Genomic DNA, 15,378 nt, shown 5'->3' on the forward strand with positions numbered 1-15,378 from the left:
AGAAAAAGTCCCTTCCGTAACCCAGGGTAATGATGTAAATAAAGTGATTACTGTGCAATAGAAATCCAATGATGATAATAACACAGATGTTTAAATGTTTTATGTACAAGTTACATTATGTGATATTTATTATTTATACAGTGTATTTCCAAATAAATTATGTATTCAGACAGACATTATGTGTTAAAATCGATCGTGTGCATTTTTGTCATGCATGTATTTAGTTGTGACTTACAGTGGCAGACAAATGCCTCTTTTGCCGTTATGTAGGCAACCTGGCAATTTAAGTGTTTCAAGGAATATATTTTGCTCTAGAACTTCTGTACAACTTGACCCGTCTCCCATGTAACAGGACATCAGGTTGGCTCGTGGTTTCTTTAGCAGTGCCTTTTCCCTCTGTGGACCCCGGTTCGAATCCCACCTTAGACTGGAGCCTTGCATGTGAAATGGGTTTTCAGCCCCTACCTGGGCCAAATTTCATAAAGCTCTTAAGCAGATAACTTTGCTTAGCAAATATCTTTGCTAAGCAAGAATTGAGTGGAAAACAAGTTGCAGCAATGTAAACTGTTATGGTATTTTTGCTAATAATCTATTTCAGCTAAGCAATATATTTCTGTGCTCAGCAAGTTTTTATTCTTACAGTGCTTTACAAAATGGCCCCTGATTGTGTGGGTTTCACCATTGGGGTTCTCCTCGCAAATCGAAAACTTAAAGGCAGTGGACACTGTTGGTAATTACTCAAAATAATTATTAGCATGAAACCTCACTTGGTAATGAGTAAGGGGAGCTTTTGATAGTATAAAACATTGTGAGAAACGGCTCGCTCTGAAGTGACGTAGTTTTCGAGAAAGAAGCAAATTTCCACGAATTTATCTGAAGTATCTGAAAGCACACAACTTCGTGTGACAAGGGTGTTTTTTCATTAATTATTATCCCGCAACTTCGATGACCAATTGAGCTCAAATTTTCACAAGTTTGTTATTTTATGCATATGTTGAGATGCACCAAGTGAGAAGACTTGTCTTTGGCAAATACCAATTGTGTACACTTTAACATTAATAATAACATCCCAAAATTGTTGAGTTATTTACATGTCATTATGGTCGATGTAGAATAGCGCAGTCAGCATAGTTTAAACCCTGTGACAAATTAAAAATCAAAACTGACACAAGATACAATATAAAAATGAAAACATTTTAATTCATTCATAACGTGGGTTTTCGCTTTTACACATGTACATTACACAGAATGTACACTCATGTATGTTCACAGACAGTGTTCTTTAACATGTTTTTATCGACATGCAACACTGTTTTTGTCTTCTTCTGCATTGTTTAAAACAAAATTTCAGTGAATGCAAAAAATTAATATACCCTTCCCATGCATTGCACATCGCACCTGCGCACTAACACTACTGGTTGACACATGAGGGACTATTGCGTCATGGGCTAATGGTGGCATTACGCGTAAGCATTTGTGCGTCTGCTTTGTGTACAAATTTATGTCGTTTGCCAAATAGTGTTTGTACGCATGTTTGAATGTAATGAGGTTCGTGGAAAAGGCTAAATAGGTTTTAAACTATAACATTTTAGAAAATTGCAACAAAGTTCGTACATTTGATATACAACAAAAAATAATTCATAATTCATTAGTTATTATCCGACCATCAGGAAAGCAGTTGGATCCGGTAAAGCGACCACTGTCCTCTCAGTACCATTTAAAAGCACTGATATGTGTACTGCCCTCGATCAAGTCTAATGTCTTACAAGGCAATCAGTTCTAAGCAGTCTACATGAAATAAGGCAAACAAATAAAGTCAAGTCTGTCTAGAGCCAATATGGCTCATTTGGCCAGTGAGTGTATATCCGGTTTCATTGGCATTTAACAACTGAGAATATCTTTCAATGCTGGACAGGATGCCAGTCCATCTCACCGGTACCCAGTTGTCCTACACCCTAGACCGCTCGGCCATGACACCCATGGCATAGCGTTCGCTGCATGTGTGGGGGGGGGGTGGTCGGCAATTATTTTGAGGATGGGGGGGGGGGCTAGTGCTCCTTTTTACCTCCATGGTCTACCAATAACTTATCTTTGTTCAGGTTTTTAGTTGTGCTTAGATTTTTTGCAAATCTTAAATCTTGACCTTATGTTTTACCCAAATTAGAGTTATGAATCAAAAGGTAACTTCAAAGAACTGGACCCTATTTCATAAAGCTGTTAATCAGAAAACACTGCTGGAAAAATTTCTTTTCTAAGTGAAAATTTAGTGGGCCACCAGTAATGTTCCTTATGGGTAAAGGGAAGATTTCTAGCTACTCGGTACGCCCTGAGCTAAGCTTTGAAGATTCGGTGAAGATGGGCAATAATGGTATTCAGCATTTGAAGTACTACATATTTTAGAACACAATTCACGGATATGCACCATAGTAAAGAAACCGGTTGTTCAAACATGTTAACTGAAGTAATTAGTTACACTGTGTCTATTATTATCATAAACTTACTCTCCTAATTACTCTATGATTTGAATTGCAATACATTTAATACCAACCGTACATTGTAACTCACACTGACGAGTCTACACAACCAAAGAAAAAGGAAAAGTTGTAGGTGACATAAAAAGTGGCATGTTTAATAATACAATGGCTGTGAGAAAAATGTTGCTGTAGAGGAAGTTGTGTTTAGGTCTTAGTACATGTCTGTATCAATAGTTATCTTGCCTGACCATTGATACATTTTACATTTCTTACTTAAAAGCGAAAAACAATTTTGGTGAATTTTCAGAGCAGATGCAAATATCACTTCAATAGATTGAAATTTTGCATCCAGAATAAACAAAATATTATTTGTCTTTCACCCTTCACACTGAAGTGTATTATGCACTGTATACTAACTACTTTCCCCGAGTTGCCTACAACTAAAGTACAAAGTATCCAGTACTTAAAGGGAAGGTACATGTTTGGTAATTACTCAAAACAAATATAATCATAAAACCTTACTTGGTAACGAGTAATGGAGAGCTGTTGATAGTATAAAACATTGTGAGAAACGGCTCCCTCTGGAGTAGCAAAGATTTTGAGAAAGAGGTAATTTCTCACTGAAATAGCCAAAAGTCTTTTTATTCCTACCTGAAAGCACACAAAGTCATTCAACAGGGGTGTTTTTTCTTTCATAATTTTCTCGCAACTTCGATGACCAATGAGCCCAAATTTTCACAGGTTTGTTATTGTATGCTTATGTTAGGATACACCAAGTGAGAAAACTGGTCTTTGACAATTACCAAACGTGTACCTTCCCTTTAATACACTTCAGTGTAAGGGCAATATCCAACCAAATTAAAAGCATTGCAAGAATTTGACCGCTATTTTTGCTCTTGTAGTGTTGCCTTTGTCCAGTCTTGAGCTATTGAGCTTGACCATTGTGTGTCTGGTGTTGTCCGTCAACCTCACAGTGTGTGTTGATAGCATAGAGTTATATATACTGATGTAAGAACTAGAGGACGCACTGGTGATGCTTCTTGCACAAACGCGACGGGACCACAAGGAGACACGCGACGGGACTGCAAGGAGACACGCGTGCACCATTCTGTTTAGCATGTTGAATATGAAACACACGTTGCAGTTTTGCTGTTTTGTCAACTTACAAAATGGCCGCACAAACACACGCCGTGCGATGACTGTTTTGTCAACTTAGAAAATGGCTGCATGCGCGCATGCCGGGTCACGTATATGGGCCAGTGCACCCTCTAGTACTTACACAGTGTATATAACTCTATGGTTGATAGGGCCTGGTCATAAGGCCAGACCTCCTGTCCTTGCTGCCCTCTCCATCATGCCGTAAGGCTCGACGTTCAAGACAGAGTCATCCTTCCTTCTTCAAGATTTCCTAACCCTAGACTTTCCCCATCTTGAGATCATGGATGTGTTTCAAGTTGGTGGCCACAACCAAAAGAAGCCAATTTGTATGTAGAATTTTCACCAGGACTGACTTTTGATTGCAACCACCTGAACACACACCCCTAGTTTGGCTGTCAAACCAGGACTACTTTGTCCTCATAACTTTGCTTCCCGACATCCTCCAGAACTCATTCACTAGTTTTGTCCGATTTTGAACGACTCTTAACAGCTGAAATAGTATGTTTACAAAATATCCAAAGACTTTGGTGTTCTAGCACCATGTTTGGAGTTCTGAATGATTCGGAAAGGAACAATTTTGAGGTTACGATTTATAATCCTGAACAACTGTGCAAGGTTATTATAATTTTGTCAAGACCAAATGCAGCAATTTAAAGTAAACTGTATAAAGACAAACAACCACATTTTAAACAAACTCCTGTCTTTTGTAATAATCTTGCTCCCAGCCTGCTATTGCAACACAACCATACATAGTAAATGATGGCACCAGTCTTTTTGTTTTAAAACAATCTTCATTTTAATTTCAATAGAAGTGAGGGTACCACCACATTGGTGTAGGTAAACCTGTGTATCAAATTAATGTACAGTATTCAAATTAATGTTTTCAATTCAAATGTACAAATCAACATGGTGTTGATTTAGTCCTCGACAATTAATGTTTCCTGTTATTTTCTTTTTCAAAATTGTCAGCACCTATTTTACTGTGGCGATAGTGGTATTTTTTTCAAAAATACTAATAGTACTTCCAGAGTTCTTCCTTTTTGCAACCTTTTTGAAAAGCAGATTATCATGGCCGGTGTGATTTCAAAAAGTCCATAAAATATTTGTTCAACAAAAATCGACAACAATTTATATCAGCGAGGGCATTTCCCTTTAAACGTTTGTGAAAATACATTTATTCTTAATCACCAGAAATTGCATGGGCGCACAAGCTGCAAGAAGAAATACTATTGACGGAATTAGATAAGACTGAGTCTTGTTCCGATAGTGCGCGGTCCAAGACAAACTGTAAGAACTAAATTCAAATATTTTCTCAGAAACGGAATAATTCAAACACAGACATTTAAATTTTTAACTTGTCCATAACACACTCATCTCAACTAACCACCACAACAAAATTTTGACTTTTTGTTGTTTAATACTCAAAAACTACAAAGTTTCCCGAAGGAGAAAAATGATACTACTCAGTGCTAATGGCAACTTTCTCAGTCTTATTATGGATGGATTCAGTGCCATTCTCCTCCACAATATCAGAGTCTTGGGATTCATTTGGTATGGTCAAGAGCCCCACTTCAGTGTCCCCATTATTAGACAGGATTTGAAGGCTCTTAAGTGGGGAAAGTTCGGGGCCTAGTATAAAACCTGTATTATTGACAGGTTCTGGAGAGTTAGTTCCTGGCGAGAGGCTTTGATTAGGGGACTCTGGTGATTGATTATTCGGTGAATGTTTTGTCTGGGACAGAGTTTGGTTATTCGGGCCAGACGGCTCGTCTACGAAGCCGTCGTTTCCGCCCTCATAATCTTCGTCCTCGCTACTACCCGTGTCATAGTCAACAACTGAGAGGCTGCAGTTAGTGGGCAGCTTTTTGGCAGTCACCTTTACCTCCGAGAACTGAGCCAGTAGAGCCCCTTTACCCGCACCCTGGCTCTCAGACACAACCTTCCCAATCCCTGGTTGGTTGTCAACTGTACTTTTGCTAACCTCAAGTGAGCAGGCTATATCATTGTCTTGGTTCTTAGTTGAGATGTCTGGCACCTCTGGGTTTTTAGTTGAGGACTCTTCTGTCCCCTTATTACCTGGAGAGTCTTTATCCCCAAGATCATTACTACCTGAGGACTCTAAAGATGTTTGATCAGTATTTTGGATATTGTCACCTGGGGTAGGATCAACCCCTTGATTTTGAGAGGTCTGACCGTGATCAAGAGTTGTGGCATTTGTACCCTCATTTGACCCATCTGTCAAGGACTCACAAGAAGCAACTGGGCTAGTCAACTCACCGGCAAAATTACTTTGTGTGGTCTCTACCGGGAGCACCTCATTCTCCCTACTTGATGTATCATTCTTACATTTTGGCGAGTCAATTTCCATCTGCTCCTCTTCCGGCTGCTGCTCCGGTTTCTCCCAGCGATCCTGTAGTTCTTGGTTTTCCTTGTGCAAGGCATCTCGCGGCTCTGCACCCGATTCCTGGTGCGACATCATCTCCCCCTCTTGTTGCTGTAGCGGCCGGCGGTGTGTTTCCGATTCCTCGTAGCTGAACGTCCTATCCTGCTCTTTGATGATCTTAGTAGTCCTGTCTGTCTCCTCCTCAGGAGTTCTGCTGGCAATCTCATGCTCTTCCTCGGGGGAGACGTTGGTCTCAGCTGTCCTTTCATCCCGTTGATTGCCTTCCTCAGCTGTCTCCATCTCATCCGGACTCCACGACCGATGGTCCACGTCGTCTGAACCATCGACAATGCCTTCTTTCTCGCCGGCTCCTTGAGTCCTATCCCTTTCTGGAGTCCTTTCTACTTCGGGAGTCTTGTTTCCCACAACCTCAATTTGAGGCGGGCTGGACTGGGCAGGACTTAAGAGAGCGGCAACGATACCTTTTTCTGCAAAAGGTGATTCTGGCTGCTTCATCTGCTGTGCTGCTGCTGGCTGTTGCTGCTGCACTACCTGTTCATGCACCTGGTGTACAGTTGGACCTTGGTCTGTGTTCACAGGCTCGGCCTGTACGACCTTGAGGGAAGCCAAGTCCTCCTTGGCCTCTTTCAGCTGCTGCTGGAGCGCACAGATAGTGCTTTGCATACCCTCCACCTCCTCGTCTAGCTGGATCACAAACTCGTTCAGCTCTGTAACAAAGTAAAGAGATTACAGAAGTTTTAAACTTAGAAGTCAATATGGAAATATAAATGTATTGAACAATACAACTTGATAAGAACGAAGAACAGCCGTTTCTGAAGCATCCTTCAAAATGGCAACTTCCTGTAGCAAAACAAAACAAAAACAACAACAACAAATGAAAGCAATAGTTTCTAAATGTGAAAAATAGATGAATTCTTATTTAGATCCAAACCGGACCTTCTTCAGAGGCATAGACGAGTTGTTGTAGATAAAAACAATGCATTGTCTCCAATCACAATAAAAACCAATAAATTCACTCTGCATTGGTGATCAGGGTTCTCGGACAATCACAAGATGATGAAAATGGGACGTAATGTTTCAAAAATTAATTGAGACATTGTGCTTATTATAGGGTCATTCAGATTAATCCAACTTGTACACATTGGTCATTCTGAATGGCCACTTTAATGTACTTCAGCACCTTTGGTATTAATTTTTTTTGCTAGAAAATTGCAGTAGCTGAGTCCAGAGTCACGACAGTTGCCACATACTCAGGATAGTTATTTGCACACACAAATGGAACATAAAACTCACCATCTTGGCTGGCCTTCAGTTCCTCACTGTACTTTTTCTGTAGTGCCAGCTCAGCTTCCAGCTGTGCGGTACGGCCTGTTGAGACTTGCTTGCCCAGTTCCTGGTTCTCTTGAATCAGGGTGCGGCATTTGGACATCAGACGTTTCCCTGTTTGACTGCAACATGGACAGACAGACACAAGACATTCAAACATGGTGTTATTTGAAAGGCAATTTCAATAAAAAGAAGTCATATTGCAAAGTACATGTACATACTTGACAAGTGTTAGTTTGAAGAACTATATGCAAAACAAATGTGACACTGCAGGGGGACCCATTTAATAAGCAAAGCTTGTAGGCAATGGTCCCTTACGACACATGCATTATTCGTTGATAACTATAACTTTGATAAGTGAACCATGGCGCCTCCATGCTGTATAACGATCATATCGTGTGTGAACATTAGGATTGTGCGCATTGACGACCGCAGTCCAATCATTCCAATCATGCATCACTATATCCTGCACAAGAATTTGTACATGCTCATCGGCCCATCCCAGCAGTCTTGAATGAGATCGGTGGGGACAGACCAACGCTGGCTGAACACAAGAGAATATTCACCAGGACAGGGTTTTCTTCTGAAGACAATCAAAGCATACTGATCGAAACGTTGTGTTGTGAACCGCCAGTTTATTACAGAACGGACACTTCTCAAAAGAGAGTATCTCAAACCTCTCCTAGTTATACTTCCACCGTGCAAAGTTTCAAATCCAACTCAAAAGTGTTCACTGTCAAACTCCAGACCCGACTAACCTGTCCGGAGTGAACTTCCAGGCGGCCATGTCGTCCGTGGCTTGCTGGAGCTTCTTGCTCTTCTCCTCCAGCTGATTCCGCATTCGCTGGAATAAGAGATTGAGGGCGGGGTCCAGGAGAGCTGAGCGGAGCTGGGAAGCTCCGGGGGTGTTCCCTTTGGTGAGCTCGCCGAGTTGGTTCTAGACATCGGAGAGAAAAAAATAACTGTCTTAGACAACATAGGTTATAGGGTTGGTACACCATTTTTAAAGATTTGTGTAAATTACCCCCCCTCCCCCCTCCACACTGTATCTTGTCTGTTAAAAACCTCAGCTGAAATTCCAAGATTATTCAAATATATTGACACCTCAAATTTGAAATATTACGGTGTTCTCTTTATAACTTTGAAGAGAATCATTGGTAAACAAACAAACCAACAAAAAGACACCAGTGATCAACACAAGCAAAACAAGTGATCACAAGAATTGAACTTACAGCGACTTCTTGGAGGTCTTGCTCTTTCCTAGTGAGCTGCATCAGGAGGACCTTCTCCTTCCTGTTGGCTTCAGCTTGTTGTTGCTTCAGACGCTCTTCAAGTTCATTCTGGGGGCCTTCAATGACAAACACAAGCATTTAACTCTACCATCGGCAGATCAGTATTCTCTATCATCTATCCCTTAGAAACGCCGTCACACTCACACAGCGCCCTCAACGAGGTCAAAAGAAAGAGCCATCTTTGGCCGAGAGATGTGCATGGCATGAATGTTTCCATTGTTTGACCCGACGGCCTGATGCAAGGGGTCTATTGGCACTGCAGAATGCCAGCCTGCATACATAATAATGTGATGACCACACTTAAAGGAACACGTTGCCTTGGATCGGTCGAGTTGGTCGTTGAAAAGCATTTGTAACCGTTTTTATAAAATGCATATGGGTAGAAAGATGTTGAAAAAGTAGAATACAATGATCCACACAAACATGCCTCGAAATTGCACGGTTTTCCTTTTACCTCGTCGACTAACACGGCCGGCCATTTATGGGAGTCACAATCGTTTGCACAGTAAAAGGAAAACCACGCACTTTCGAGGCAAACTTGTGTGGATCATTGTATTCTACTTTTAAAATATCTTTCCAACCATATGCATTTTATAAAAAAGGGTCACAAACGTTTTTTATAGACCAACTCGTCCGATCCAAGGCAACGTGTTCCTTTAAGTAGTACATAATTACTGTGAAGTCAACCCATCACTCAATCCTACATGTATCACTCAATCAACAACATTAGTTGATGATTCTGAATGCTTTCTTGATGTACCACAAATTCCTAGTGGTGTCAATGGACTTCAGAATCCCAAACATCGGGTATCAAATGAATTACGCGATAGCCTTTTTGGGCAGCAGTACCATAAAACTTTACAAAACACTTAAACATTGGACAACACAGTTTTATTTAGTTATGAAACAATTCGAGATGCATTGATGCGCCCTCTCTGTTGATACAGCACCATTTCGTTTAACCCCCATCACAAAAAGGTTTTAGTGATGAGAACTACATGTATTTAAATGCGCGTCTTACCACTTGTGCAATTTCCATCCAGTTTGCTCAACAAGGACGCAATGTAGGATTCTTGTTTCTTGTTCTCAGCGATCAATTGCTCCCTCGACGCCTCCAGCAATCCGTCCCCACCAAGACGCATCTGCAATGATTTAATTTTGATACAAACAAAAAAAAGGTCAGATTCAAGGATGATGACTTACTGGCAGGCTAATCGTCCTCTTCACTAAATCATTTTTTTTTGCCCAAATTCCATAGAGCTGCATTTGAGCCTAAAAAGCAGCCCAGCACATCAAACTAAACATAATGCTTTACCAGCATCAAGCTTCCAGACAAAATATCATTTCACATCGTTTGATTTTTGTCAGTGAGCAGTGTGTATGGAAACTTCGAGTTAAAAATTCAAGTTGATGCATTAAATAAAATACAAAATGAATGACGAGAAAGACACCTTTAACTACTCCAATCCGGAATTGAATACAACAATTATCGTGACCGATGCAACTTACAAAAAAATATATTGGACATGAATAGTTGTACAGAGTTTTTCAGCTTTCCATTACCCCCTAAAAGCAATACAAAAAATTACATTGCTTTGCTGAGAAGTTTAAACAATTCTTTTAAAAGAGGAATAAATTTCATTTGAAATAGATATTGAGGTATTTTAATTCACAACAAATTTTAACCCCAAAACATGGACAAATTTATTCTTACCCGTTTGGCTGGAGGATCTTCTTCAGACATTATTCTTCACCTATATTAAAAGAGAAGGGAAAACATGTACTACAAGAACTAAACTTAGTAAAGCGAGTGGTGAATATACCCCCTTTTCACTCATGGTTTGGTCCAGGGTTCAGTTCCTACCCATGGAAAATTTGAACTAGTCCAGGTCAGTGATTTGTGAACATTGCTGTTCCTACATGTAACATTCATGCACATTCTTTCCAACTAGGGTTATTGTTGTCTATGTTGGTCCAGTCAATTTGAACATTACTTTAGAATTCTCTTTTGTTACAACCCAAAGCTTGTTCATTCAGACATTCAGCCCAGTTGTACTATTCTAGCTTGACAATAGTTTAGACGTTTGCAATGAAATTCCAGTAGTTCTTTGTTTCACAGGCCTGTCCAAGGATTGGTGGGCTGACTTTGTGAGTTGGTTATGTTGGGTGTGGCAAAGGCACCTATGATGTGGGTTTTGTGTGGAGGGCTGGCCACTTGTGGTTTGGTGAGCGTGCCGTGAATGGATGGTATTTGTGCTCCACATGGCCAGAAGCAAACAAGAGTACAATGTAAGTCCACTTTCAATCATTTGAGGTATTTTGTTGTACTACCACAACTGTTTCTGTACTCAACTCACAAACTCAGATTTTCAAAAATCATTTCTCTTTCGATTTCCACTTGTAAATGTAGTATTTTTGTCCAGATTGTTCAAGGACCATTGATTATTCTAAGTTAAATCGTTTCATTGTGATATAATCTTTTTAACAAGACGAATATCGATAAGGTCGATTGACAAAAGCCCATGATATGTGACACGCACCTCGTACAACTGAAGACTGATCACTGACTGATGTTTAAAAGAGAGCCAGCGTACTGTAGCCAGGCCTCGTGTCTAGGTCACTTTAGACCCCTGTCTTTTCCAGTTTTAAATTTTGACACCCTGTTGTGTCTGTCCTTTTCCCTTGTAAATGTAAATTGTGTAGTGAATAATTTAGACACTCAGTCTTTAAATTTCCAGCAAATTTGTACTCCTGCATTTCAACCAAATCCTGGCTATGATATGAAACCTTGATTTAATCCAATAACTTTTTAAACACGTACACACAAAAAAACACTAGCTGATGTCACATCTTTCTTGATTATTATTTAAAATATTTGGAAAAGTTTCCGTATGGCGCCACCACTTTTTCACTTGAAATAAAATAATATAGTATCTAATTCTAATTTACCTGATTGATATATCCCTTTTTGTAAAAAAATCTTTTTTGGAAAGTTATCCAAATATTTTTAAGACTAGAGCTGATGTAGTGTAAGTGTAGACAGGGAGGTACAGAGTAACACTCAGAAGGAACTGTGCGCTTCATCATGTTCATTTTTTTTGATTTAACATAATTATTAAATAGGTTAACAGCTTTTATTTAGCCTTTACAAAATGGGCCAGCTAAAGTGAGGAGAATAGATTTTAGAAAATTGAAGCACTCGGAGTGAGTGAGAGTATTTTTCAGAATCCATTTCAATTCATTGTTTCATCTGAATTTCAAATGAAATAACCGTGGCATTCGTCATGTTCATTCAAAATTTGAATCAAATCAATTGAACACAACAAGTGATACACTAGTCACTACAGTCTACACTACTCACTATTTAACTGATCATGTATACAATCAATAGATAGCTGATCAACGACACACGCTCAACTATGCGATAACGACTTTGTCAACACGGTCAAGCAAGCAATCCAGCGCGCACAACAGCACTGCGGATATGGCGGAATACCACCATTTTAATTAAAATGGCCGCCAATTGTATTTTACCGTGGAATTTTCTGCGCACAAAGTGAATCACGTTAATTTATCGCCGTAATTTACAGCTGCAATCGCGGAGAGTAGCACCCACTTTCTCACCCCTGTAACGCCCTGTTTCCCTAAAATGAAAATCTCGTACCTTTTCTTGCACCTCGGTACCTAGAAAATGCGCAAATAAGTGATTATCTAGGGATCTTTTCGTTGTCCATGGCTGCAGAGTAACATGTGCACTTGTATTATGGGGAATAATTATTTACTCCAATAATTCACACAGTATTAATGATGACGCCCTGAATTTAATTGCCACAAGAGGGCGGACTACTCGAGGTCGCCAAACGCTGTTTTAACTAGTCTTGTTTCAAGACGTTACATGGAACGGAACGTGAATTTTACTTCCCACACGTTTAACAAGTAGGCTATAGGCCTACATCATGGAGGTTGGCACTAGTTCTGCAGTGTGATCACATTATATTATTGTTATTGACCCGGATTCCAGAATTTAAGACTTCAATGTTTTTCTCTAAATCAAGTTTCTCTGTAGTAACTGAACGATGCAGATCATTGCTTCAGTGGTCTATCTACTTGATTAAATTTTGAGAAAAGAAAAAAAATAATGTTGCAAACTACAAAATGCAACAAAACCGCTGTATATAAGACAACAACTTTAATCATTTGTCTTGTTTTTGAGCTATTAACGGCTTCATTAAAGAACAATCACAAAACAACCGAGAGACAACAACAACATACACCCCCAAACGATCTATTTAAGATTAGAAGTCGATAAGAAAAACACAAATAAAATCATTAGGATATTTACATATAATCACGTGACATAATCACGGTATTTTTGTTCCATGATGTGATGACACACAGCGTTTATTTCACACTCCAACACAACAGCACTTCAATTTAATTCCCAACAAATCCCAAACAAGTATAATAATAATATAAAAGTATAAAAAATAAGAGGTACAAAGTTGATTTTACTTTTGAAATAAACTCGAGGAAATTATTTGTAAAACGACACGTTGACATACACTTATTATTATAGGTCCTAAACTTTATATATTACGCATGTTTTGTTTTAACTCATCACCCCTCCCTTATACCTTTTACGACTATAAATGCACGTACAGACAACTTTGACCATTAGATGTAGCTGAAAAGCACTTTCACTGTCAATGCGCCCTCGAACAGGCTGGTCCTGGGGAGAGCGCATTATAAGATCAAAAAACTGTTATTATTTCAACAATCCAAACTAGAAACTCACGGTTAGTAAACATGGGCCCCAAAAAGAAACAAATTAATGGAAATAGGCATACTTATACCCAGTCATCCCGATGTGTCTGTACTTGAGTTGGATCGCAGAATTCTTCAGTATAATAATTATCTTTACTCTGTTGCCAGCTAGGTTAAATTTGATAATAAATGTTACGTAAGACCATTAAAATGAATGCAAGTATACATACAGTAGGCTACATTATGGCAGCGCATAATTTTAGAGGCTGACTCATACAACAGGGGATTTCCCTCCTTTGTTGAAAGGCGCGGTAGACTAATATCACATGTCGAAAGGACTCGTCACAGAACACTGTCACCTCAGTCAGCGCAAAGAACGGTCCTCATCATACATATTTTTTCGTGGAAGGTAAGCATTTTTCTTTCTTTGTCTAAACCCAGGTTAATTTGTTGCTCCATGGTTATAGAACGGCAAAAAAAGAAGTGTCATTGTGAAAATCATACTCGGCAAAAACTTGTTCAAAAGGGCCCATGTTCCTAAAATGCAACCTTTTCATGAACAACGACATAATATTGGCCTGTTTTTTTCATTCTGCATTTTGCTCAATCAATTTGAATATCACCATAATTCGTCCAAGTACTTAAATTATGTTGTTTTTATTATAATTCATCTATACGTGTAATTCAGTTAATACTGCCAGTCATGTTTTTTCGTTATTGAATTGAATTGCCTGAATCGAATATGAAGCCTTTTCTCTCATCAAATATCTAGCCTTGCTCAAGGCAGTCGCATTATTCGCTCCGAAAAGACGCCGCTGTAAACCCACCCGTATACCCTGTGCGTGATGCGTGCGATCACACCGCATGACCCAACCGTATACCACTGTCACATCGTACGACTACTTTTCTTATTAATCATAATTATGTCACTTGAACACTGAGGCATACTCACATGACCGGTGATTGCGCAATACAATACGTGACGTACGAGTGGAGGGGGAGGCGTGGAAACTATTCAATTGCACCATTGAAAAGTATTCAACACAGTCCATTGTAAGGACAAAGTTTACAATAATTATTGGGGTTAAACCGAATCATTCATTTTTAAAGAAACTACTAGAAGGTTGATTAAAATTATTCAAAATAGACATATCCAGTCATGATCATTAGAATTGTTACTTTTCTCTGAAAATACGGCCCGACAATAAAACATTTATGTTACAAAAATGACTGAAAGTCTATAAATGCGTGAACGAAAAATAGGTTATAGGCTAATATTATGTTTTACCACGAAATTACACGTTTTTCTAATGGGCTCAACTTGGTTATAATTTTGTTATTTAAAACAGTCAACTTGATTATGTGTGTCTCACAGAAGTTCAATTAATTTCTTACAACTTTTGCTGAAAGATTGTAATAATTTTATAACAAGTTTTTCTCCGAACATAAATTTTGACACAGGTGATGCTGTTTCAAAGCGAAATAAATCCTAAACTTCAACTCTCAAATCTGCCATTGACAAATCGGATCAGTGATTTCAAGGAAATAATCCGGAATTTCGCGAGCGCTTAAAGTTCCGTCATAAAAAAAAATTGACGCAATCACCTGTTTGAGACAGTAAGTTCCCTCTGTGACGCTAGTTTCCAATTTTGAAAACAGTTCATAATTCGTGAATTTTGAGACAAGGATACGAATTTACCATAATTGGTTTGCTTATCCATAATTATAGGCTACTCTTTGTGAATTCATTTCATAAAAGAAAACCGAGTGCGGGTATTGTTTTTAATTCGTCTTCATTATAGGTTTAATCAATGTTGAGGGGCGCACATGGGTCAAGGGTGGGGCGGACCATGGGCGACGCAGTCTAGCGTTATTTTTTGTCATGAAGTAAAGTTATGTTTGAATTTAAGACTGCATACCTTAATTACTTGCTATAAATTGGGTTTAAAATAAGTTGAAC

The 15,378-nt window shown here is 39.1% G+C and overlaps 1 protein-coding gene across 1 annotated transcript; it reads right to left on the bottom strand.

Moving 5' to 3' along the window:
- Nucleotides 1-1,173: 1,173 nt before the first annotated feature.
- Nucleotides 1,174-12,410, bottom strand: LOC139947191 (uncharacterized). Its single transcript, XM_071945058.1, has 7 exons — nt 12,319-12,410; nt 10,369-10,408; nt 9,676-9,796; nt 8,595-8,710; nt 8,121-8,299; nt 7,330-7,484; nt 1,174-6,743 (listed from the first exon to the last, which is right to left on the bottom strand). Exons 2-7 carry the CDS (start codon nt 10,396-10,398, stop codon nt 5,092-5,094), a joined length of 2,253 nt encoding a protein of 750 aa, XP_071801159.1. The 5' UTR covers nt 10,399-10,408; nt 12,319-12,410; the 3' UTR covers nt 1,174-5,091.
- Nucleotides 12,411-15,378: the final 2,968 nt, after the last annotated feature.

This window comes from Asterias amurensis, chromosome 14 (genome assembly GCF_032118995.1).
Source record: "Asterias amurensis chromosome 14, ASM3211899v1".
NCBI classification, from domain to species: Eukaryota; Metazoa; Echinodermata; class Asteroidea; order Forcipulatida; family Asteriidae; genus Asterias; species Asterias amurensis.

Coding starts and splice junctions, on each gene's coding strand:
- LOC139947191 (XM_071945058.1), bottom strand. CDS start 10,398: ATGTCTGAAGAAGATCCTCCAGCCAAACGG. Junction 9,797..10,368: donor AAGATCCTCCAGCCAAACGG/GTAAGAATAAAT, acceptor AAATCATTGCAG/ATGCGTCTTGGTGGGGACGG. Junction 8,300..8,594: donor AAGACCTCCAAGAAGTCGCT/GTAAGTTCAATT, acceptor TCCGATGTCTAG/AACCAACTCGGCGAGCTCAC.